This window comes from Cyprinus carpio, chromosome B18 (genome assembly GCF_018340385.1).
Source record: "Cyprinus carpio isolate SPL01 chromosome B18, ASM1834038v1, whole genome shotgun sequence".
Taxonomy (NCBI): Eukaryota; Metazoa; Chordata; class Actinopteri; order Cypriniformes; family Cyprinidae; genus Cyprinus; species Cyprinus carpio.
The window spans coordinates 24,904,158-24,931,628 of record NC_056614.1 but is presented as its reverse complement, the minus strand read 5'-3'; the positions used below and the strand labels follow the sequence as shown (position 1 = coordinate 24,931,628).

The 27,471-nt window shown below is 33.8% G+C and overlaps 1 protein-coding gene across 5 annotated transcripts in view; it reads right to left on the bottom strand.

Moving 5' to 3' along the window:
* LOC109060092 (CUGBP Elav-like family member 4) overlaps nt 1-27,471 on the bottom strand; it is an 88,958-nt gene that overhangs the window by 35,239 nt on the left and 26,248 nt on the right. For all 5 annotated transcript variants that reach the window (XM_042744552.1, XM_042744553.1, XM_042744556.1 and 2 more), the window contains exon 3: nt 7,276-7,324. In XM_042744552.1, the coding sequence (XP_042600486.1) occupies nt 7,276-7,324 (49 nt within the window). The remainder of the gene's footprint in view (nt 1-7,275; nt 7,325-27,471) is intronic.

The following is a 27,471-nucleotide window of genomic DNA, read 5'->3' as shown; positions in this document are numbered from 1 at the left end:
ATAGATGACCAGCGACCCGGCCTCTTAATGTGAGCACAGAAAAAAGAAATAAAGAAATCTAAAGAGTCATTAAAACACCACTGACATCCGACAGCCGTCTTTTCACTGCAGCCAGATGAATGGATGCACAAACAGCATCAACAGGCCAGATTTATGGATGAAGAACATGTGCTGATGTCTGATGTGCTGAAGGATGTTCACGCTGCTCTCTTCTGAGTGTGTGAGTAAATGATGACCGAATGTACATATAATATTCAGATTTTTAAACTAGGTTCTCTCTCCCTCCTTTGTTTGCAAATATGTCATTCCACCAAAAAGAAATTTAGTTAGTTTGGTGAAAAAAGAGAGTTTGGTTTTTTTTATGTAATTTTTTTAAAGTTGTGTAGATTTTTTTTTTATTACATTTTAAAAGTTTGTGTGTTTGGTTTTTTATATTATATCCTGCAATTCCAAGAATATAAATCCCACAATTCCAAGTTTACATCTTGCAATTCTGAGTTTGTCTTTCAATTCCGAGTTAGGTCTCTCAATTCCAAGTTTATATCCCACAATTTCAAGTTTATATCCCACAATTCCGTGTTTATATCCCGCAATTCCGATTCTGAGTTTATATCTCGCAATTTCAAGTTTATATCACGCTATTCCAAGTTTATATCCTGCAATTCTACAATTCCTACAATTCAGAGTTTATATCTTTTTTGTTACAATTCTGAGAAAAAAGGTCAGAATTGCAAGATATAAACTCAAAATTACAAGAAAAAAGTCAGAACTGTGAGATAAAAAGTCACAATTACATTAATTTTTTAATTTTGTTAATCTTGCATCAGAAACAAGCTTCCATAAATGTGGCACCAACTGAAGCTCGAAAATAATATCACAAAAAAACTTGCGAACAGCTGCTGCAGACGATAAAAGCTTTGTGCCGAGGGCCTGCGCTGTGCTGTGCAGTGTGTGTGTGTGTGTGTGTGTGTGTGTGTGTGTGTGAGGGCAGCACATCACAGAGCTCTATGGCACCATTGGGCCAATGGCTGGTTCTGGCACTGACACGTTCTGCCCTTGGCATTCATCTAAACCACATTATGGGCAAAAACCCAGACGCCCAAAACTCTGATGAAGATGCATCTGTTCACCAAACCGGACTGAGAGAAAAGGCTCACATTTTTCAAAATAGCCAATGTCCTTCAGTTACGTCACAATACTGTAAAAGTACACTTGGACGCTTGAACCATGAAGGAAATTTAGTTTTCTGTAATATCAACTGCACCTAATTAATGGCTAGATTTGGATGTTTGAGTGTTGGTGAAAATAAAGGAAATTTATGAAAAATTATTGTACTTAGTCCAGTTATTGCTGACTCTCTATACTCTACGCATGCTACCGTTTAGTGTGTGAGCTTTATAAGGTCATTTTGTCAATCAACATGAAGCGAGTGCATGAAGTGTCAAAGATTGCACACTGTGCTTTTTGGTTAATTGCATTATCTGGCTTTCAAAGTGCACTTTTTCTTGATGAAATTTTCAGTGTGAACACTACTCGCACTATTTATGCCACAAAATGGAATAGAATAGTGCATAAGTGTACAAATTGGGATGCACTTTATGATTTCTAGCGAACACTTGAATGCAATGCAATTCACTTTAATATTAATACTAAATGCATGAATATAAGCTTAAAGATGAACTAAAAGACACAAAACTCAGATTTTGATATGAACATTTCATGATATAACAAAGTTTATATTTCACAATTTGGATTTTTTTTTTTTCAGAGATTAAAAAAAAAATCTTGCGTTTTTTTTTTGCAATTGCAAGTTTAATCTCACAGTTTTTTCGCAATTGCAAGTTTATATCTCACAGTTATTTTTTTCTCCATATTTTTGTCCATTTCTGGGTGCATGTTATAATTATTTGTATTGTTTATGTTTTTTTTTTAATTATTATGTATTTTGGGTTCATTTTAACCCAGCAGTATAGTCATTTTCAAACAATATTGGAGTTAAATTAAAAGGTCCAGAATGTTGGGTCGAATATTTAACCAAATGCAGCTTAGTCACCAAAATGCACCTGCATTATTTTTATCCCAGCATTATTTAGAGTCTATACTATATACCCAAACTTCTCATCATCACACTCAGTGTGAGTTTCTCTTTTCTTGAGTCTAATTTGCATATTGAGTGGCAACTTGCCCAGCGACAGCCAATCCAGAACGGCCTCCAGGTTTGTTTTTCCCAGCAGCCTCGGCGTTTGCACCTGCTGAGGTGAGAGAGCGTCTGTCAGCGTCTGTCAATCTCTGATTCTGACAGAACCGCCAGAAAAGGACCGACATCAGAACGTGACAGAATATAAAGACTGAAGGGAGCCAGTCACTCGGGATAAACACGATCAGGAGGTTTTCAAAAGAGTGAAGATGGGAGAAGAGGAGAGAAGAGAAAATAATAGGAGAGAACATTTATGGATGTAAAAGGTTAAACACAACTGACATAACTCTACGACAGCATCACGACATGCTGAATATCTCAGAAAAATCACTCTCGGTTTGGGAACAGAAAACATTTACTGTAAAACACTCACAATGGAAGTCAATGGATCAATATATATATATATTTACAAGGTAGACAAAATATTACTAGGTCAATATAGCCCTTCTTATTAAAGTATATATAACTGTGTTTCGATAGTGACCAATTTGGGGAGTGGAAAAATATTCCAAACCTTTCTGAAAATACAATACGAGAATTAAATGCACAATTACTAGAAATACGTACCTTAGATATTATACGATTTACATACATGCAAAAATTTTGGAAAAAGACTTTCAACTCTGACTTTGAACCAATTCTGTAGAGAGGCCCATATATTTTAAGCCATATATACATGCAGCAAACTACATATGCATATTACATAATAATAATATTATTAATATTTTAGTATTTTAATGCACTTATTATTAATTTATTTATTCATTTACATTCGATTCCTTTGGTTCAGGATGAGCTCCGGCAGAAACGGCTTCAGTCTTTGACAGCTGAACTCACAGTATATTTTAGGAATAATCACACCAGCTTTAATATTTGCACATTTATGTTTGAAAACCCTGTTGGCACATCGCTCATCATTTTTGGTTTTAAATATTTGTCTTTGATTTCGGCTCATTAAAGCCACCAGAGCCTCATTAATTCAAATATTTGGTCAATTAAAGTCTGAATCCTGTATAAATTCGGGGGAATAAAACGTCCTGAAATAAAGCAGGGAAACCCAAACACATTAAACCATTTTCTCTCCCTCCAATAAATGATAAATTCACACAGAAATGCAATTTCTGTCATCATTTATGTTTTTTTTTTTTCAGACATAAAAGGAGCTGCACTTTTTCATGTTTTAATGAAAGTGGATTGTGAAACAGACCCTAATTAGGAAACACTTTATAATAACTGCACGCTATGAATCATTAATTAAGCATTATAGTAAATAGTCAATTCATCCTTTATAAAGCATTGTCCCAACATTGGTAGGCAGTTTATAAACACAGCTATAAATGTTTTGTTCTTGAGCATGTCTATAATGTTTAATAATTGATTTTTCATATTTTATTAACAATCAATTTATCATTTACAAACCAGTTATTTAGGAGTTGTCAGTGGTTCATAAGATCGTTTGGAAAGTTTAAGTAAACGATTAATAAACTATTTAAATGCACATTTATAAATTATTATTTAGACACGATAATAGTTGCTACTAATAAATAAATAATAAATGCTTTATTAACACATTCCTGCTGTAATTCATGATTAAGTCAGGTAGTCAAAAAACATTTAGTAGCTGTCAGTCATCTATTTTTAACATTTTTAATCAAAACTGACATTATTTATTCAATCTGAAGATCCGTCTTTTAGTTTATGCTGTTTTCAGTTGATGCATGGACTTCACTAAACATTGTTTGTAGTGCACCTGTAATCCAATAATAACAATAAGCTAAATCTATTTTTAAAAACAGTTTTTTTTGTTGTTGTTTTTTAATTGCAACCACTGTTTAACTCTTTATTCTTCAACAACAAATTGGAGTAGAAACATAATTCTGTTCTTAAAACGTTTTTTTTTTTTTTTTTTTTTTTTTTGAGAGAGAGAACTGATCATCAAATAAATGTAATAATTAATTAGTAAATACAACTGATTTTTTTCGGCAAAGTGCATCCTGAATTTTTGGTCTTAGTCCAGAATTTTCATTTTGATGCATCACTAGAACACTGCAAATAATAATAGTTTTAATAACTGAATAATTAATCAATCAATAAATAAATATTTACAAATAAATTGTATTTATAGCTATTTTTACATGAAGCAAACTCCATATACAAATTGGAAACACATTAATAATTACAATTATACAGTTTGCAATATTTATTATTATCAAATGCATTATTCATTTATTTATTTACTTATTTTGCAAAACACACCTGCATAAAATAATTATTAAAACAAAAAATCTAGAATAAAAAAACGGAATAGAACAGAATGGTCATTCAAACAGCTGTCATATTAAACAAAATAAACTTTTTTCCAAACTAAAAAACATTTTTTTCAGTTTTTATTTGTTATTGATTACTGTAATAAAACATTAAATTAAAGCAAAATGATGCATCACTAGTTTTTTGCAACACATTTAGGTCATTTTCAGATGTGTTTCTAATTAGGTCTGGTGAATTAATCACATTCTAGAAAATTAAGTAAACAAGCAAGTAAATGATGACAGAATTTCTCTTTTCTCTCACAACACATCAGGACAGATTCATTCTGAGCACAAATAAAGAGCAATGAAGCCACACACACACACACACACACACACACACACACACAGATTCATCTGACTGAGTAAAGTCTGATCCACATGACTGATCATAAAGACTTAACTAAAAAAACAAGATGAAACACAGCTCAACCTGATGATAACGCATCCAGAAATGTTCACAGAAGTCGCTGTAATATGTATTAAAACGTTCCATTGTGAATCAGTTCAAAAGATTCTGAATCTGAACATTCTGAATCAGTTCAAAAGATTCTGAATCTGAACATTTAATCAGTTCAAAAGATTCTGAATATGAACATTCTGTATCAGTTCAAAAGATTCTGAATCTGAACAATCTGAATCAGTTCAAAAGATTCTGAATCTGAACATTCTGAATCAATTCAAAAGATTCTGAATCTGAACAATCTGAATCAGTTCAAAAGATTCTGAATATGAACATTTTGAATCAGTTCAAACGATTCTGAATCTGAACAATCTGAATCAGTTCAACAGATTTTGAATCTGAACATTCTGAATGAGTTCAAACGATTTTGAATATGAACATTTAATCAGTTCAAAAGATTCTGAATCTGAACATTCTGAATCAGTTCAAAAGATTCTGAATCTGAACATTCTGAATCAGTTCAAAATATTCTGAATCTGAACATTTAATCAGTACAAAAGATTCTGAATCTGAACATTCTGAATCAGTTCAAAAGATTCTGAATCTGAACATTCTGAATCAGTTCAAAAGATTCTGAATCTGAACATTTAATCAGTACAAAAGATTCTGAATCTGAACATTCTGAATCAGTTCAAAAGATTGGTGTCAGTCAATTTTTTACATTTTTGAAGGAAGTCTCTTCTGCTCACCAAGGCTGCATTTATTTGATCAAAAATACTGTAAAAATTATTACATCTTTAAACAGTGTTTTCTCTATGGAAATATTGTAAAATTAATTTTATTGCTGTGATAAAAGCTGAATTATTAACTCGCTGAAGAAAGCTGAATAATAAACGTATTTATAAAATAAATGATTAAAAAAAAGATAAAATTAATAAAATGTGATATGAAGTGACATTTTTAATTAGTCCAGTGCCTTTTGTGTTATCTATTATCTAGTTGCTTCTCTGAAAATAAAAATGATAAATAAAACAAATAATATTCATAAAAATAATACATTTGATTAAGATTGTTAAAAGAATTAAAAAAAAAAAAAAGTTAAAATAATTGATAAATAATAATTAATTAGTAAAAAATGAGATTATGAAGTGATATTTAATTAGTCAATTTTTTCTTTCTATTATCCATGTGCTTCTCAGATGAGAAAAGACCTCACACATCTCAAGAGATCTCAACAATGTCTCAAAGTATGCTCAGATACCAAAGTGTCTCTCACCCGTCTGATCTATAATGAATCACTCGAGTCATGCCCAGGTCAAAAAAAAGGTACACTTCCATAATGTACTTAAAGTGCTTTCTTTTTGCACACTAATTTTGTACTTAATAATATACTAAAAATGATTCTTTAGTACTTCTTAAGATAAACTACAGTAAGTGTTCTGAACTGTGCTATTTGGGACACCAGGAATATGAAATAAAATGTGCTTATAACATACTATCTCTGTATTTAAAAAAATGTATTTAGTACACTTGAACCCATATTTCATAACCAAGGTACACTCAAGTGTACTACAAGAGGTGACTAAATACATGTTATAAGCACATTTTAGTTTATATTCATGGTGTCCCAAAATAGCACAGTTCAGAACACTTAGTTTATTTTAAGAAGTACTAAAGAATCATTTTTAGTATATTAAGTATAGTGAGTGAAAATAGAGCACTTTAAGTACATTATGGAAGTGCACTTTTTTTTCACCTGGGTTTTCACTGAAAATCAACTCCTTACGGATCGGATCAGCATCCGCTGACCGACCAAACCTTGTGTAAAAACACACACAAACAAACACAGAGAATGAAGAGCAGGTGCAGGTCAACACAGATGCTGCTACAAATGTACTACGACTGCAGCCGAAGCTCCAGCACATCACCTGCTGCTTCAGCCGTTATTACAGTTAACGGAGGAAACCTGCGGCTCCTTTGATCCGAGCCGAGTCACGGCGAACCGCGGCGGCCCGAACAGATGGAGAGTCAATGGAGGCAAGTGACCTAAATCAACGGCCACTCTGACACAACAGTCTCTCGGCCCGTGTGTGTGTGTGTGTGTGTGTGTGTGTGAGAGAGAGAGAGAGAGAGTGTGTGTGTGTGCGTGTGTGTGTGTGTGTGTGTGTGTGTGTGTGTGTGTGAGAGAGAGAGAGAGAGTGTGTGTGTGTGTGTGTGTGTGTGTGTGTGTGTTTTGAGTGAATGGTTTTGTGTGTGTGTGTGTGTGTAGAGTTGGTGTGGGAGAGAGAGAGAGAGAGTGTGTGTGTGTGTGTGTGTGTGTGTGTGTGTGTGTGTGAGAGAGAGAGAGAGATAGAGAGAAGGTTAATTACCTCCTCGTCCTTCACTGTCGGCTGGTTTCACCTGGATGGGCCGGTTCATCTGAATAAGAAAGAGAGAGAGAGATATTAGAACTGTGTGTGTGTGTGTGTGTGTGTGTGTGTGTGTGTGTGTGTGTGTGTTGATGCCTTCAGAGACACAAGAGTGTCAGATAAATAAACAAACATCATCCTGTGTGACTGTGGCATGTTTAATTAATTAAAGCAACAATCTACAGAGACTTCTGCTGATCTCCAGTCGAACTAGTCACTGCAATCAAATATAAAAATAATGATAAATCAAAATAAATTCAAATTTAGCAAATTGATAATGTGCATAAAATGACACGTCGACAGATTTGTAGAATGATCAAATATAATAAAATAGTAAATTTGATAAATAACGACATAATTGTATTATAAATTATTTTAAAACATAATAATTATCCATGATGTCGATTCGCCTGTGAATTATCAAAGATAATAAAATGATCGTCAGAACTAATCTAAACCGTGCACATTATTGTGTGTGTGTGTGTGTGTGTGTGTGTGTGTGTATAAAAAATATATATAAATATATATTTTGTGTATATATATATATATAGAGAGAGAGAGAGAGAGACAATGCAAAAAATATTGTTCTATTACTAACATGCAGCCTTATATAAGGATAAATAGAAAAAAAAGATATTAACATAAATTAACACTAAAAATGCTAATAAAACAAAAATAGAAAATAATAAAACAAAAAGAATGATAAATAAAAATAAACTTAATTTTAGCAAATTGATAATGTTAATAAAATGAAAGATTTATCATATTGCAAAATAATAAAATATAATAAAATGATAAATAAATTTGTTATAAAATGATACAAAATGCTAAATACGTGCTTTAGAAATCATCATTGTATTTTCTGAATTGCTTTTTCTAATATCTGCTGCCCATTTGTTTCTCATTTGAGAAAGACCACACACATCTCAAGACATCTCAACAATGTCTCAAACTTTCCTCCGTCACTAAAGTCTGCAGTCAAAGGTCAGAAATCTTATCAACAACAAAACCAAAACTTCAAATTAACTCAGCGTTTATTCTTTAAACAAGCTTTAATATTTCATGCAATATTTCTCAGCTGGTTTTGCGTCTGAACAAAGCGAGGTGTGTGTGACAGAGTCGGGTCAGACTGAGACCCGCGAGACGTTTTCTCTTGCTCTGATTCGCTGCATCTCAGGACTCGTGTGATTGGTTGTAAAGCTCCAGAGCTGCGGCTCGTTAAAACCCTCGGTGTCGCCGCGGCAACAGGAGTCATTAAGCAGCACAGGGTACACCGGGAGTTGCTAAGCAACCAGGCAGATGGGGTCGTCAGCCTGTTGGTCTGCGGGCTGCAATCCAGCAAATCGGCTTCACCATTTCCACCATTACTTCCATGGTGTGTCCAATGAGGTTAAAGGAAAAACTCCAATTATTCACCAGAACCCCCAAACAACCCCCACCTCCGTCCCACTTTAATGTCCTCTTTTACTCAGTTTGACAAAAACTTTTGTGCCATCACCGAGAGCCGGCGGCCAGATACACCTAAAAAAAACAAAAAAAAAAAAAAAACACACGCCTGCAAACAGCCCACATGAACAAACACACATACATGGACCACATATAAACAACACTTCAATGTTTTTAAGTTTCTGGCCTCCAAGATGCTTCTTGTGCAAACAAGAGCCCAGTAATCTCATCAGAAAAGATCTCGGCAATGTCTCAGTCTTGCCAAGACACCGCAATCAAAAGTCACCGATATCGATATGAACCAGGGTTATTGTAGTTACTACATCTAAATCCATAAAAAATAAAAACATTTCTGATTTGAAATGAACTTTTACTGAATTTAAAAAACAAATAAATAATAAAAACTTGTTTTATTTCAGCTAGTTGCCATAGCAACAGTTCTAATTTAAATTTTTGATGTACTTAAACATCTAAAACTGAAAGAAAAAAAATAATAAAAAACTGCATAGACAGAAAAAAACGAATAAAATGACAAAAAAATTATTAATAAAAAAATAAACAAAAACTGATTCAAAACATTCATAAAAACTGTAAGAGTATCTTGATAATACTCAAAACTGATACAATTTGAAACATTTCTCAAATTCTCTTTTTTTTTTATCTCAAAACTTTTATAACCTTTCATTAATTGACACCATCTGAACTATGAAAGAGCACAATCACTTAAAATGAAACCACTAAAATACCCTAAATATTTATGATCCCATAAAAACAATTACTGAATTTCACTCTCACATAACATTAAAACATACACAAACTGATACATATGATAACATTTACACATGACAATGCACACACAAGCACATTTTAGTTAAGAGATGCAAAAGATACAAGATGATACGATGGATACAAGAAGAAAAGTTAAACACACACACACACACACACACACACACACACACACACACACACACACACACAGACGCTGGCACACACACACACACACCTCTGGCTGATGAACTCATGAGTGCTGAAGGAGCCGTTTTCTCGAGCCGCTTCTCTCATAGAGAAACACAGTGTGTGTCAGATTCATTGGAGTCCCAGTAGAGTTCAGTATGTTCAAGTGCTTCATCTCTGTCTCTCTCGCGCCCTTTGGCCTCAGAAACCAATATGGCTCCCTGCACACACTCCTAATGGCTTGATCAATGCTGACAAATAGGCCAGAGCTCCTGTCTCACCTCCACACGCTCATCTGTCTCTCTATTACTCCACCAGCGCTTCTGCACAGCGGCTCCTCGCATGCATGCTGCGTTTTATTTCAACACTTCTACAGTGCAGACGAGATGAGGCAAGACTAGACAAGGCCAGGTGCGACATGATGACATGAAGATTTGGGAAGAGACAAGAAGAGACAAGAAGAAAAGATACTGGAAGAGACAAGAGGTTTCGATGTGAGAGGAGAAGAGAATAGATGAGAAAAAAAGAAGAGAAGATAAAAGATTTGAGGAGAAAAGAAGGGGAGATACAAGAAAAGATAAAAGTTCTGAGGTGGGAAGATGCGAGAAGATATGAAAGGGGAAGAATAGAAGAAAACAGGAAGAGTTGAGAAGATACCAGAAGAGAAGAAGAGATGTCAAGATACACAAAAAGGAGAAATGAGAAAATATGAGACGAGCAGATATGAAAAGATGATACGAGATACAGGAAGAGATGAGAAGATATGGGAAGAAAAGATACAAGAAGATTTGATAATAGACAAGAAAAGAGGAAAAGAAGGGAAAATACACGAGTTGAGAAGAGAAAATTGAGGTGTTGAGATGATATGTGAAGATATAGGAATGAGAAATTATGAGATGTGTGAATAGTAAGTGCGTGGTGCGTGATACAAAGTATAAGAAGAGACGAGAAGATACAAATAGAGAAGAGACAAGCAAGAAGGGAAAATATGCAACAGGGTAACACTTTAAGATGTTCTTGTTACACGTTACATGTACTTGCTATTATAATAACAATAAATTATGCATAATTACGTGCAAGTAACCCTAACCATATAGTAAGTACATGTAGTTAATTAATAATCCTCCGTACTTAAATGTATAATTACATTGTAACAAGGACACCTTAAAATAAAGTGTAACCGAAGACAACAATAAGACAAGAAATTCTTCAGCTGTTTACACTGTGTCAGACTCGTTTAAAAAATAACAGATGCAGACGAGCATCATGACATCTGCATGATATATGATATGATATTTGCATTTGGTAAGTGTGTGCGTGAGTGTGTGTGTGTGTGTGTTGTTTGAGATGTGTAGGATTTGTGTGAGCTGCTTGTTTTTTATTGTTTGTTGTGTTGTGTTGTGGGTGGTGGGGAGGACTAGTCTGTCACTCACAAAAAAAAAAAAAAACACACACACACACACACACACACACACACACACACACACACACACACACTCGCAGCGGTTGACACGAGGCTGCATTGGCGCATGCGGCGCGCGTGTGGAGGCTGCTGTCAGGTTAAATGCAGCAGGAGGGTGTGAGGGATATTTTTAGGTGGCAGCAGGTTTCCTTCTGGAAGAAGAAAATGAGTAAAACAACTTCAGAGCATCATTTTCCCGGCGGGATTCCGTCCCGTGCATGTTTGTGTGCCATCTCACGGTCATCTTTCTCACCGGTGAAACTCTTCGTCATGTTCGGCGGCTGCGTCCACAATCTCACCGGGTTTGTTTAGGCCTCGGCCCGGTCAGAGACGGCCGGCTGCTCTTTAAAGCTCAGGACGGATGGGAGTATAGATCACAGCGGGAGCGGGACGCGGCACACTACATTAGCTTTATGGGCCTTTACTCAGCCAGAGAAAGAGACACGACTAACAGATGACTCACCCAGACAGGACACTTTATGAGGGACAGAGGTGAGAGAGACGGATGAGACACAGGACACCAGACATAAAATACAGACGAGACGAGAGACGAGAAATTAGAAATGGGTATTCTTGTTTATGTATAAAAAAAAAAAGTATTTATGTAATTATCTACTTAATGATTTAAAGATATATTCTTGTTTTGTCCATGTATTATGTAATAGTTATTTGTATTTCATAGTTGAAAAGAAATAAAAAAACAAGAAAAGAAACGAAAAGATGAGGGAAGAAGATAAAGAGACAAGATGAAAAGAGAAGAAACGGAGAAAAGAAATACAAATTCAAATGTTCACGCATGTTCCAATTTGTTACACTGTTTATTTAAGTTTAAGCTGTTTTGATATTTTCGTTGTTATTATTATTTGTATTATTTGGCAGTATTGTGTTTTTTACAGTCATGCCAATAAAGCAATTTTTGAATTTGAGATAAGAAATGAAGAAACAAGATTTACGAGAAGACGAGAAAGAACGAGAGCGAGGATCCCAGACAAACACAAGAGAGATGAGAAGCGATCTCACATTAATCTGACTGATAAATATAACACTCAGCACTTTGATGAAGTGCCACAATTATTGTGAAGATGAATGTGTGTGTGTGTGTGTGTGTGTGTGTGTGTGTGTGTGTGTGTGTGTGTGTGTGTGTGTGTGTGTGTGTGTGTGTGTGTGTGTGTGTGTGAAGATAAACGAGTGGATTTGCCCTTGCTACAGGAGCAGATCTCAGCGCAGCGGAACGCAAAAGTCAACCCTGGAGCCTCTGTTTCAGAGAAGACAACAAGAGAAGAGCCAAGAAGAGAGAAGAAATAAAAGAGAAGAGACAAGACTAGTAGAGAAGAAAAGAAACTGTGATAAAAAGAAACAAGAAGAAATGAGAAGAGAGGAGAAAAGACATGAAATTAATAAACAAGAATAAAAGTGAAGAATGGGATGAAACGAGACAAAAAGACAAAAAATAAGAGATGAGATCAGAAAAGAAAAGAAAAGAAGAAATAAGAAGGAAAGAGACCAGACAAGTTGAAAAGAGAAGAAATGAGAAAACAGGAGAAAAGGTGAGACGCAAAATTAATAAACAAGAATAAAAGTGAAGAAATGGGATGAAACGAGGCAAGAAAATAAGAGATGATGCTTCTAGTTTTCGTGTTTAAAAATGAAACTTGTGGCTAATTTAAGTTTTTTTGAATCGAGACAACAAAAGAAGAGACAAGAAGAGAAAAGAAACAAGGTGAAATGAAATAAAGAGAAGAGACGAGACAAGAAGAGAAGAAACTGGATAAAAGAAATTTGAAGAGAAGGGAAAATACAAGATTAAAGAGAAGAAATTAGATGAGAGAAAATACCATAATAGACTAAACAAGACGCTAAAATAAGAGATGAGACGTAACGATGTTTACAGTTTCATATTTAAAAATGAAAGTGAAGTTTATTTTCTAGTTGTTTTGTACTGAGACATAAAGGGAGGAGACTTAAAGAGAGAAGAAATGAGATGAAATAAGAAAGAGAAGCGTTGAGAGAAGAAACAAGAGATGAAAGATGTAGCTTGTGTTGGAGCTGTTGTGTGTTTTGAAGGCTTCGTCATCAACAGCTGCAGCATCATCAGCATCGACCGAGGATCAGACAGAAATACAGCAGCAGAAACACTGAGACACAGACGAGACGAGACGAGACGAGACGAGACATGCAGCGGCGGCTCTGATTCCAGCCAGACAAACACGTGTGAGATTTATATTACACACAGATCATCCAGCTATCATTCAGTTTAATCAGAATGATGCTTTTATATGAATGAACCGGATAAATGGGAAAAAGTAGATATGTTTGGACTGATTTCTTTTATTTAGAGATTAGTCGAAGAAATAATTAATTAATTAGTTAAACTATAAAAATATAGAGATTTATTTTATTAGTTAATATTTTTTAATTATTTTTGATTAAATAATTAGTGTTTCATTTTAAATGTGTTACTTTCCATTTCTTTGTAATTATTTGTGAAATTTACTACCAATTTCTAAAAGTAGATCCTTGTATCCCAGTCTGCATGTTATTTTGAAACAACCGATTTCCAAGTTCTCCTGTGGATGTTCACAATTTCATGAAACGATTCGAAATGAACAAGTCTGTACGTGTGAATATTTAAAAATAATAATAATTGAATCTTTAAGATTGTGTACAAATACTTAATTTGTTTGGTTGTGGAAACAAGTCCAATCAAATGTAGAGCTCCTCAAAATACACATCATTTCTAAGCAGCTTTCCAGAAAATCATGATGTTAATGTTTATAATAGCTTAAACATCTTCATACATTATAGTTGCATTCAGCAGATTAGAGCTTGATGATAATATAGTTACAGTTTGAGACAATACACACACACACACACACACACACACACACACACACAAAGTTGTTAATGTTTGTTTGGAAACATTACTATTTTTAATGTTTTTTGAAAGAAGTTTCTTCTGCTCATCAAGCCTGCATTTATTTGATCAAAAATACAGAAAAAAATTGAATATTGTGAAATATTATTACAATTTAAAATAATTGTTTTTAAATTTATTATACTTTAAATGATCATTTATTTCTTGATGCAAAGCTGAATTTTAGGATCATTTATCACATGATCCTTTTAGAAATCATTCTAATATGATGATTCATTATCAAAGTTGGAAACAGTTCTGCTGCTTAATATTTTTTCAGAACATGTGATACGTTTTTTTAGGATACTTTGATGAAAAAAAGTAAAAAAAAGAAAAGAAAAAGAAGCTATGTTTTTTAAAATATAAATATTTTGTAATAACAATATACACTACTGGTCAGTAATTTGGGGTCAGTAATTTTTTTTTCTTTTTTTTTAAATAAAATCAATACTTTTTATTCAGCAAGGATGTGTTAAATTGATAAAAAGTGATAGTAAATAAAATATATTATTAGAATATATATTATAAGAATTTTTTTTTATTTTGAATAAATGCAGTTGTTTTTAACCTTTTATTCATCAAATATATTAGACAGCAGAACTGTTTCCAACACTCATAATAAATCAGAATATTAGAATGTTTTCTAAATGATCATGTGATAGACTGGATGTTACATGTGACACTGAAGGCTGGAGTAATGATGCTGAAAATTCAGCTTTGCATCACAGGAATAAATTATTTCTTTAAAGTATATTCAAATAGAAAACTATTATTTTAAGTTGTAATAATATTTCACAATATTACTGTTTTTTCTGTATTTTTGATCAAATAAATGCAGGCTTGATGAGCAGAAGAAACTTCTTTCAAAAACATTAAAAATAGTAATGTTTCCAAACTTTTGACCTGTACTGTATATATATATACACAGAGAGAGAGAGAGAGAGATAATATAGTTATAGATAGTGTCGATATAGTTTACAGATAATATAGTTTATCAAGATTTGCAGTATAAATGTTGCAACAAGTTCAGCTTCATTTTTTCTGCATTTGTTCTGACAGTGTATTTCATCATTCTCATGCAGCCAGAGGATGATGGGAAAACCAGGACAGCGTTTCTGGCCAAATTCAAAATGCACATAAAACCATACCATACAGTCAATATTTGCAAATACAGCTTAATCATGAACCAAAGCAATGAGCTTCCATCATGATTCTTTACAGCGTCTGAGTTCATCTCCAGAGACTCTCTGAAACTCTTACTGACATTTCCAGAAGGTTTGAGGGCAGAAAAAGCCATTTGTTGAGAGACTCCGAGATGAAAGACGCAGCTGAGAGACTGAATCAGGAAAGACAGATAAAGAGTGATAAAGAAAGAGAAAATGCCATTTGTTGAGAGGTTGCAAAACAAGTGGATTCTTATGCAAATGCATGCTAATTTATGCAAACATCGCCATGACAGCGGCAGAGGCTGCGGTGATTGGCAGACGGGGAACGGCTTACTGCGATTAGCGTGAGTTAGCCACCGACGTTTGCTCCTGTTCAACACGCAGACAACACCCAAAACTACAGCTCAATATGAGGACACAGACTCGGCTGCACATCAGAGTCACGAAAAGTTTTCCCCCAAAAATGCACTCGTCTTTTCTGCCACAAGAACACACACATACAATGCAATATATCAATATTTATTATTATGCATCTGTTAACTAGATTTTTAAAGGAAGTGTGATACTTGAAAGACAATAAAACAGCAGCGGATCTCTAAGAAGCTGACATGATGAAGAAACAAAGACGGATCTTGATGGACAGAAGAAAAAAAAAGTATTTATCCATCAGGGTGTCATTAATAGCTGTATTCTTTAATTTATTAAAATGCATTAAAAATATCTAAATAAAATTTATATTTACAGCTTATTGCAGTAATAGTAGTATAAACTTTATTAAATTGCATAAAATTGCTTAATAATAAATGTTAGCAGTATTAGCAGTAATAATTTATTAAACTGCATAAAAATTATTTACAAAAAACAACAAAAAATATAGCTTATTGTAGTATTAGCAGTACTATATTTAATTTATTAAATTGCATTAAAATTAATTAAATAACAATACATTTGTATAGCTGTATACTGGAGTATTAGTTGTACAGTCTTTGTTAAATTGCATAAAAAAGCTTTAAATATAAATGCATTTTTAAATCTTTTTTTAGTGTTTGTTGTAGTGTTTTTAGTTTTTTATTTTGTTTATTAAATTGTTTAAAAAGTTTTTAATATAATTGGTTTTGCAGTGATTGTAGTACTATCTTTAATTTATTAAATTGCATAAAAATTATTTAATTAAAAATTCATTTTTAAAGCTTATTGCAGTGTTTGTAGTACTATCTTTAATTTATTAAATTGCATAAAAATGATTTAAATTAAAATGAATTTTTAAAGCTAATTGCAGTGATTGTAGTACTATCTTTAATTTATTAAATTACATAAAAGGTATTTAAATATAAATACATTTTTATAGCTTATTGCAGAGTTTGCAATACTATCTTTAAGTTATTAAATTGCATAAAAATGATTTAAATTAAAATGAAATTTTAAAGCTTATTGCAGAGTTTGCAGTTCTATCTTTAATTTATTAAACTACATAAAAATGATTTAAATTAAAATGAATTTTATAGCTTATTGCAGAGTTTGCAATACTATCTTTAATTTATTAAATTGCATAAAAATGATTTAAATTAAAATGAATTTTAAAAGATAATTGCAGTGATTGTAGTACTATCTTTCATTTATTAAATTACATAAAAGGTATTTAAATAAAAATGCATTTTTAAAGCTTATTGCAGAGTTTGCAGTACTATCTTTAATTTATTAAATTGTATAAAAATGATTTAAATAAAAATTAAATAACTTATTGAAATATACATTAAAAATTAATACACAAAAATGATTAAAATAAAGTCTACAGTAAATAGCATCTATATGTTATATTGCGGGCACATTAAAGTAATGGGAAATTCATGTAATTAAATATTTAATTAAATAATGAAAATATGAAGCAATGAAAACTTTAAAAACCATGCTTCTTTTTCTATGTCCATAAGATAAATTTCTTTCTTTGTGACCTGAGCAAGTTTTCATGAGCATCACCTTTAAAACTCAAGTGTAGATGTTTTTTTCATCATAAGTTGTGTTCACAGACGCTCCTGTGTGTTTCACAGCGTCCGGATTCACCGGGGAGATTTTAATGATTAATGATTGCTCTATTCGTCCAATGGCTAATTAACAAAAGTTAATTATGTCTGCTCGGCACGCGCCACTCGACGCCCCGTACAGATAACGTGAGTCTGGAAACCATATCAACAAAACAAAGAGGAATATCTGATGAATCACGAAAGAAAAGCCGACGAGAATTCAGCTCTTCTAGGTGTTTGGCTATGAACAAGCAACTTCTGAGCAACTATGACAGATCAGATGATTCATACGCATATTCATCTATTCAATAACGATGTGAATAACAGAAACAAGCGTCTCTTTCTCCGTCTGTCCGTGTTCATCCTGATCAGTGTCCTATAAAACACAAAGAACTGCAGTATATCTGCTGTCTGTTTAGTGTTACACATCATTTGCTTGTGTAATCTGCTCTATGAGCCTTTAACGAGTAATTTAATTAAAGCAGCTCTAATGAAACTACATTAGAGTTCAGCTGCCATTAACTAGCAGACAGACAGACAGACATACAGTTACTGTAGTAATGTCAGAATAACTCACGTTAAGTTTCCTTTTGTGAATACATTATATAATAATAATAATAATAATAATTGTTATAATGTTTACTTTTTTGAATATATTTTATAGTAATTTTGAGTGTAACTTGCTCGCTAGATGTTAGTATTTTTGTAAAAAAAAAATTGTAGAGCAGAGATATAAGTACTTTATATTGCTATATGGTTGCTAGGGTGCTCTAAATGGTTGCTATATAGTTTATGGGGTGATATTTAAAGACCATTTGTTAGCATGAGTCAAAAAAGCCAACTCCCTTATCTCTATGATGTTCTGATGCTGAGATATAGGTCTTGAAAAATGGTTGCTAGCGTACTCTGTTTGGTTGCTAGGGAGTGGCCTGGTAGCTGCCAATGATGATACTCCAAGAGCTGCTTGACAATATAAGCCAACACCCATGCCTTTACAATGTTCTGATGCAGAGATATATGTCTTGCAAAACGGTTGCTAGGGTACTCTGTTTGGTTGCTAGGAAGTGGCCTGGTAGCTGCCAATGATGATACTCTAAAAGCTGCTTGACAATATAAGCCAAACCCCATGCCTCCCCATGGCTTTATGATATTCGTATTTGAAGATATCCCTCTATGCTTTGGGTTGCTAGGGTGCTCTAAATGGTTACTAGGGCGTGGCAATGAAGTCTTGAAGGTGATTCCTAATTGGCCATTTGCTGCCCCGAGTCAAACGAGCCCACCCTCATGTTTCTATGACACTTCTATCCAAAGATATTAATTTGATCTTTTTCAATGGAAGTCTATGAAGCTTGTTACTAAGGTGTTTGGGGCTTGTTGCTAGGGCGTGGCTTGATAGATTCACAATTATCCTGAGAGTCTGATTGGTTGGCTGAGTAAAATGAACCCACCCCCATGTCTCTATGACACTGTGATGCAGAGTTATGTTCAATAAAAAATCCCTATGTAATTTCCCATAGTAGGAAAAACACGCTGTTTCATGGGTGATCCCTCACCATAATATGTCTATGGGGCAACTTTGGGGGGCTCTTGCGCCCCAGGGGTACAACTTATACCCCACTGTGGGGTATGTTCTTGCACAGTCTGATAGCCTCTTCAAATGTGGTGATTGACATGTTTCTGTGAATTTCTCGCTCGGAGCTACAATCCGTCAAAGTTGGCCGCAATGCATTCGGCAAGCACCACTAATAACACCACTAATAACAAACACAATAGATGTTAGTAATTTTGTAAAAAAATTAACTTAAATTTTACTACGGTAAAAACCTGTTTACTGTACAATACTATTTAAAAGTTTAGAGTCAGTAAGATTTTTTTTTGTGTGTGTGAAGAAATTAATATTTTTATTCAGTAGGGACGCATTAAATTGATCAAAAGTGACAGTAAAGACATTTACAATGTTGCAAAAGGTTTCAATTTCAGATAAATGCTGTTCATTTGAACTTTCTATTCAGCTCTGAATCCTGAAAAATGAAATGCATTATGGTTTCCAAATAAATATTGTGCAGCACAACTGTGTTTAACACTGATGTTAATGTAAAGTGATTATTTTGCTTTTTATAATAATATTATGTTTTTTTCTGAAGATCATGTGACACTGAAGACTGGAGTAATGATGCTGAAAATACAGCTGCGCATCACAGAAATATATTACAGTTTAACAGATATTTGCATAGAAAACACTTATTTTAAAACATAAAAATATTTCATATTTTTACTGTATTTCTGATCAAATAAATGCAGCCTTGGTGAGCAGAAGATACTACATTTATAAAGAGTAGCACATGTAACCTACTGTACAGTTTCACCTTGCCTCTAAAAAGCCTTCTATACACTTTATACCTTATAATAAAAATCTATATTACATTACATTACAAAAAAAAGAAAAAAAAAGTATGAGTCAACATAATTTATAAAGAAACAGTAAAAGTCCCTGCATGACACATCAGATTTAAATGATATTTTATTTAAAAAGTGTATCTTGAGCAATCCCATCATGCCTGAAATGCAGGGATGGTATTATTTATAGTCAACGAATGTCTGAAAACCTTACAGTCAATTTAACACTGCACAGGTGAAGTGTGAGTGTTGTTGCTCATTAAAAGCACTTGGAGTGTTGTGTGTGTTGTTTTTCTGTCAGGACTGTATGTGCATGTACCAGTTCATCACACACACACACACACACACACACACACACACACACACACACACACACACACACACACACACACACATATGAATAAAACATGTGCTGGTCAGTGAGGCGCGTGATGACACGAGCTGGAGCTGCTACAGGATCTGTGTAAAGTCATCAGACACGTGTTTCATGTGAATACTGTGTGTTTGTGAGTCCGTCTGATCACAGTCAGCTCTGAGACAAACCTGAAACCTACAGCGAGTGCACTGGGGTTAAAGTTCACCGTTAACCAGAAACACAAGTCACTTTGTGATGAATTACAGACTCGAACTGCAGCGTTTGACTGTTTTTATAGCACTCCTGATGCAATGTGTGTGTCTTTATATGAACCTGAGGACATTTTCATTCAGTTTAAAAACACTGACATCAAATAAATTGCAGCATTTACACCAGACTCAGACTGTAGCTGTGAGCTGTCTTACTGTAGACATTAATAAAAACAAAAATGATTTCAGCATTTCTCATGTTTGATTAGTTTAGCTTGAATAAATAAATTAATAATAACTATATAGACATTAAAAAAAAAAGAATAAAAATAACAAAAACACACAAAAAAAGTACCAAAACTAACTTCAATTACAGTGAAAACCTGAAAATCTAATTTAAAATATTAACAAAATCTACACTAATGTGAAACTGAAGACTGGCATAATACAGAAAATTCAGTTTTGATCAACAGCATTAAATTACATTTTATAATATACTCACACAGAAAACAGCAATTTGAAATTATAATAATATTTCACATTTTTTACTGTATTTTTGATCAAATAAATGCGGCTACGATGATCAGAAGACACACATATTTGTATAAACATTTATATATGTACATTCTTATATTTTATATTATATATAAATATATTTAATAGGTAAACAACATATTTTTCTTATATATGCATGTATGTGTTTGTATTTATATATGCATAATAAATATACACAGTGTACACACATATTAATTTAAACAAAAACTTTTATTTTGGAATCATTTGACAGCACATATTATATTATATTATATTATATTATATTATATTATATTATATTATATTATTACAATGTAAATAATATGAATATATATAAATATTATTACAATGTAAAACAGCTGTTTTTTATGTGAATATCTGTTAAAGTGTAATTTATTTCTGTGATGCGCAGCTGTATTTTCAGCATCATTACTCCAGTCTTCAGTGTCACATGATCTTCAGAAATCATTCTAATATGATGATCTGCTGCTCAAGAAACATTTCTGATTATTATCAATGTTGAAAACAGTTGTGCTGCACAATATTTATGTGGAAACTGTGATACATTTTTTTTTTTTTTTTTGAATTAACCGATGAATAGAAAGTTCAAAAGAACAGCATTTATTTGAAATAGAAATATTTTTAACATTATAAATGTCTTTACTGTCACTTTTTGAGCAATTTAATGCATACTTTTAATTCATTTAAATAAAAAAAATGTATTTAATAAAGAAAGAATTTAAAAAAATAGTAATGTCTTTTAATTTTAGTAATGTGTGTTTGTGTGTTTTTTTTTGTGTTTGTTTTTTGTGTTTTACAAAAATTATAATCGTGAGTGAGTGAGTGAGTGAGTGAGTGAGTGAGTGAGTGTGTGTGTGTGTGTGTGTGTGTGTGTGTGTGTGTGTGTGTGTGTGTGTGTGTGTGAGTTAGTGAGTGAGTGAGTGAGTGAGTGTGTGTGTGTGTGTGTGTGTGTGTGTGTGTGTGTGTGTGTGTGTGTGTGTGTGTGTGTGTGTGTGTGTGTTTTAGGGTTGTGAGAGGGTGAGCAGGAGAACGGGTGAACATGACAGAAAGAGACAAGCACAACAAAGCAAGAGAACGAGGAACCGTCTCTCTCCCCTTCGGCTCTTTTTGTTCACTCTGATTTCAGACGCACTATTAAACAGGTGAAGTGCATCAACATCACATCAGAAATAAGTGCATTAAGTGTTACTAAAGGTAAAGTATGATACAGCGTACGCAGAGAAGAGAAGCTGAGCTTGATTCACCCACAGGCTCCAGACACTGAATCACTTCATCTTTCACCCGTCATCAGTGTTAGACCGCAGCTGATCTAGTCCTCAGACCGTCCAGCTAAACACTCTAACCTCAACACTGGCACTAGCATTAACACTAACACTAACACTAGCACTAACCCGTCTGACATCAAGCCAAGGCAAGTTTATTTATATCTCTTACATATAGACTAACGTCAGCCAAAACAACCCAGACACCGAACACACAACCCACTTCATGATGAAAGGATGGCTGGTAAAGGATTTTAAATACTCAAGATAAACTACTATTTGCATCTTGCTATTTATAATCATATAAGTCTCATTCTAGAGATCATCATTTGATCAGACAAACATTTGTACAGTACAGGATTATCTAACAAATATATGCACACATTTGCATTCAAAATTAATGGTCTTGCAAATAATATAATTTACGGACTACAACATTCATAATAATAATAATAATAATAATACAAGTAGTAGTAAAATAAGAAATGAGTGGTAGTAAGATATACGTGTTTGTTTGATTTTAGTGTTTAAATTTAATGTAATAGTGTAATTTAATGTTTTAATTTTTATTATTATTTTTTTTTATTATAAAATTGTTATAGTAGCCATATGCATTGAAAATGAACAGCCTGATAAATAATAATAAAGTCAACAAATTTATTATTATTACTACTATTATTATTATTTTCTTATAAATTCTTTGTTTTAAATAAAAATAATAGTTTTTAAACAAATGTTTCTGTGTAAAATGACAAATTTGCACATGCATATTAATGCAAAAGTCATATTTCTTATCTTTTTCTTGATTTTTTATTATATTATATTTTATTATATTACATTCGTTTTTTTTTTTAGTTTTTATTGTTTTTATGGTATTTGTGTGAAGAATATAACATGATATATACAGTTTAAAGTTTAGGCTCAGTAAGATTTTTTAATCATTTGAAAGAAGTCTCTTCTTCTCACCGAGGCTGCATTTTTTTTATATAAAGTTTAGAGTTTTTTGTAATTTTATTGTATTTTAAAACAGCTGTTTTCTGTGTGAATATGTGTTAAACTGTAATTTATTTCTGTGATGCGCAGCTGAATTTTCAGCATCATTACTCCAGTCTTCAGTGTCACATGATCTTCAGAAATCATTCTAATATGATGATTTGCTGCTCAAGAAACATTTCTGATTATTATCAATGTGCATTAAAAAAAACACCTCCTTAACTTTTAGTCGTATAATAGCATATAGATGACCTCAAGCCTAATAAGCAACTAAAAAACTTAATAAGCTCAGCTCTGACAAATGCTGATGGGTTTAATTAAACAATAATTAAAAGTTCATCATCAGCCGCGTCGTGCTGCAACTCAAAGAAAATGTACAAATATTTGAATCTGAGGAAAAATAAATCATTAAAGGTTCAATAAGGCGAGATATCAGTTAATTAAACTAGCAACAGAAGCAGATCGTTTTAAATCTGTGATGATGGTGGATGATATGCTCTGGTTTCTCATCGTCTGCACTATAATTCAATGATGGAAAGGTCAGCGGTGAATCACGAGCGAACAAAGACGCTCCTGCACCTGAGGGGCGAGAGACACAGACTCACTATGAGAGAGAGAGAGATGAAACAGCGAATGAAAACACAGAGAAAAACTCCTTCAGCTGCATATACAGCAGCTTGACTGAAGTCCTGAGGAAACATCATCTGCTCTGCAAATAAAGATCTCTGAGAGGACAATGACTTGAAGAGAAGTGTGTGTGTGTGTGTGTGTGTGTGTGTCGTGATCTTGACGAGAGGCTGAAGTTAACTGCATTACAGACAGTGACAGTGTGTGTGAAGAGCAGAACACGACTGGAGAAATGTTACAGCGGATTTCATCAGCCTCAGTCCTGCCTAACAACAGCACACACACACACACACACACACACACACACACACACACACACACACACACACACGCACACACACGCACACACACACACAACACACACACACACACACACAACACACACACACACACACACTCCTGCCTGACAACAGCCCAGCGTTCTTCCATTCAAACTACCTGTTGGTCCTTCTTTCTTGTCATAAATGTGTCTATCCAAATGTGCACACAGTGGCAGAGCCTGACATCTGATTGGCCACCCCAATTATTAATATGCTACCATTTCATCTTCTTTGTTTAATCGTACTTAAAGAAGTGTTCATTTTAGCTGCGAACTCAAGGAAGTGATGTGTCCGTTGTTCCACATCGTGCTCCGGCTACGTTTACTAGGGCTGGGAATTGAAAATCAAATCCAATTCCAGAATCGGATACTTGTTGTAAAATTACAATACCAATTCCTGTGTGCCAATCTTTTTTTTTAGGTAGCGAAAAGCTGTTAAAAGTGTATTTGTCTTTGAATCATTCATTCAAGAGATTCATTCAAAAACACTGATTCATCGAGTGAATCTTGAGTGAGTCATTGAATCATTCCATGCATAAACTCCATGAGATTTTTAGTTTAGTTTAGTTTTTTTGTTTAGTATAACCTCCATTAAAAAAAGTATCAGTTTATCCAGAATCGTGCAGCTCTATTTTGCACACAAACAGCTCATAATCGAGTCCAGCTTTTATGATTGTTGTTCATGGTATTCAGCAGCACTTAAATGTTATGCAAAAAGAGACACAGAATAAATATGTTTGATATCTCTCTGCGTATCCTTGACGACCGTGTAAACAATAACATCATGCTCATTGTTGTACTATAGATATGTATAGGTAGTTTTCATTAAAAAAAAAAAAACCACACACTAGTGTAAACCGGGGCCTTAGTCTAGTCGATCATTTTCTTACGAGTGAAAAACATCGCACAGCAGAGAGGACACAGACACAGAGCAGGTCACTTTTAATAATAGAAAACAAAGTCTCAGTATTCAAATTCTGTTCATTTTATTAAGAATTCAGAACGATAAAATACAGTTTTGGAGCTCTTTAGTGGCGTGACGGTTCATGTGTGCTTTCGTTTTGCCTCAGTTCAAGCAAAGCAGGAATACATTCTAATTAGCATGAAATAAACATTAAACAAACATCCGATCCGTGTTATAAGATACACTAAGACTTACTGAACGTATACTGTCTCATGTAATCATACAATTAATGTTTAGACCGCGGAAAGACAGCAGCTAGAACATTCAGTGTCCTTAAACTAGCAAGAAAAATGTACACTAAAAAGGAGAATTTTGCATAAATTACAAATATTATTGTGATGTTTTTATCAAAAATAATGTAATTATTTGTATGTTATTTCTATTATACATATATAATAGAATGTCACTCCTTGACAGCAACCAATCTGGCTTCAGAAGTGGACATTCAACTGAGACTGCCTTGCTCTCAGTTGTTGAAGCCCTAAGACTGGCAAGAGCGGAATCCAAATCTTCAATACTTATCTTGCTTGATCTATCTGCTGCTCGTTTGACACGGTTTAACCACCAGATCCTCCTGTCAACCCTACTGACAAAGGGCATCTCAGGATCCGCACTCCAGTGGTTTGAGTCTTACCTATCAGATAGGTCCTTCAATGTATCTTGGAGAGGTGAGGTGTCCAAGTCACAACATCTAACTACTGGGGTGCCTCAGGGCTCAGTTCTTGGACCACTTCTCTTCTCTGTCTACATGGCATCATTAGGTTCTGTCATTCAGAAACATGGCTTTTCATACCATTGCTATGCTGATGACACTCAACTCCACCTCTCATTCCATCCTGATGATCCATCGGTAGCTGCTCGCATCTCAGCTTGTCTAACAGACATTTCTTGCTGGATGAAGACCATCACCTTCAACTCAACCTTGCCAAGACAGAACTGATTGTGGTTCCAGCAAACCCATCGTTTCACACTTTCACCGTCAAGTTAGGCACATCAACCATAACTCCTTCAAAAACAGCCAGAAACCTTGGAGTAATGGTTGATGATCAGCTAACTTTCTCAGATCACATTGCTAAAACTGTCCGTTCCTGCAGATTTGCTTTATTCAACATTAAGAAGATCAGGCCCTTTCTTTCCGAACATGCTTCACAGCTCCTTGTTCAAGCTCTTGTTCTGTCCAGGCTGGACTATTGCAACGCTTTCTTGGCAGGTCTTCCAGCCAGTTCTGTCAAACCTTTACAATTAATCCAGAACGCGGCAGCAAGATTAATTTTTTAATGAGCCGAAAAGAATACACGTCACACCTCTATTTATCAAATTTGCACTGGCTCCCAATAGCTGCTCGCATAAAATTCAAGGCATTGATGTTTGCATACAAAACCACCACTGGCTCTGCACCCCTTTACCTAATTTCATTACTTCAGACTTATGTGCCCTCTAGAAGCTTGCTTTCTGCAAGTGAACTTCGCTTTATTGGTCATCCCAAAGAAGCACAAAGTCACTTTTACGGACTTTTAAATTAAATGTTCCCTTCTGGTGGAAGTGAGCTGCCCAACTCAATCCCAGCAGCTGAGTCCTTAGCCATCTTCAAGAATCGGCTTAAAAAACACATCTCTTCCATCTTTATTTTATTTGACCCTCAACTTTAGCACTCACTATTCTAATTCTATTAAAAAAAAAAAAAAAAATCTAACTACCTTTTTAAATCTTTTTGTATTCTATCTATATTTTTTTACATTTATTATACAATTTACAAAAGTCCTCTAACACAAGCTTGCTCTATTATTTTTGCTATTCTATCTTTTTTTGTTTGTTTTTTTTTATATTATTTAAAAGCCCTTGCTACGTATACTGTGTTTAGGCTAACTGAGACTTGTTATAGCACTTATATATCATTGCTCTTTTGTTGTTTTTGATTGCTTCCATTGTCCTCATTTGTAAGTCGCTTTGGATAAAAGCGTCTGCTAAATGACTAAATGTAATGTAATGTAATGTTTTATATATTAAGCGTATATATAATTATTACAATTATATTATATTATATTATATACTTCCATATAATAAATAATATATATTATATATAATTTTAGTTGTTTTAAGGGACATTTGTATATAAAATAATATAATTATTTATTTTATATTTATTATACTGATACAGTATACTGTAGTAGCAGTATTAATAATAAATATATTTGTTAAATAATTTTTTTTTATAATTTTTTTTTTTTACCGGGACGACAGACGCTGCTCTTCACCGTGAGCTGGACACTCATACCAGCGCTGATGGAAACAAACAGCTCGGTCTCGCAGCGAATCAGCCGAGCTCGAGCACACTAATAGAGACACATGTTAGCGAGCGCCTCCCGTCTCAATGCAGACGCTGACACAAATAATCAGTGTGTGCCGCGCTCTCAAAGCCAGACGCCTCCTTGAGCATGCCAGGTGCATTATGGTTACGGATGGGTCCCAAACAAAGAGCAGCCAGAATAAATGTGAACTGGATGAGGGCACAT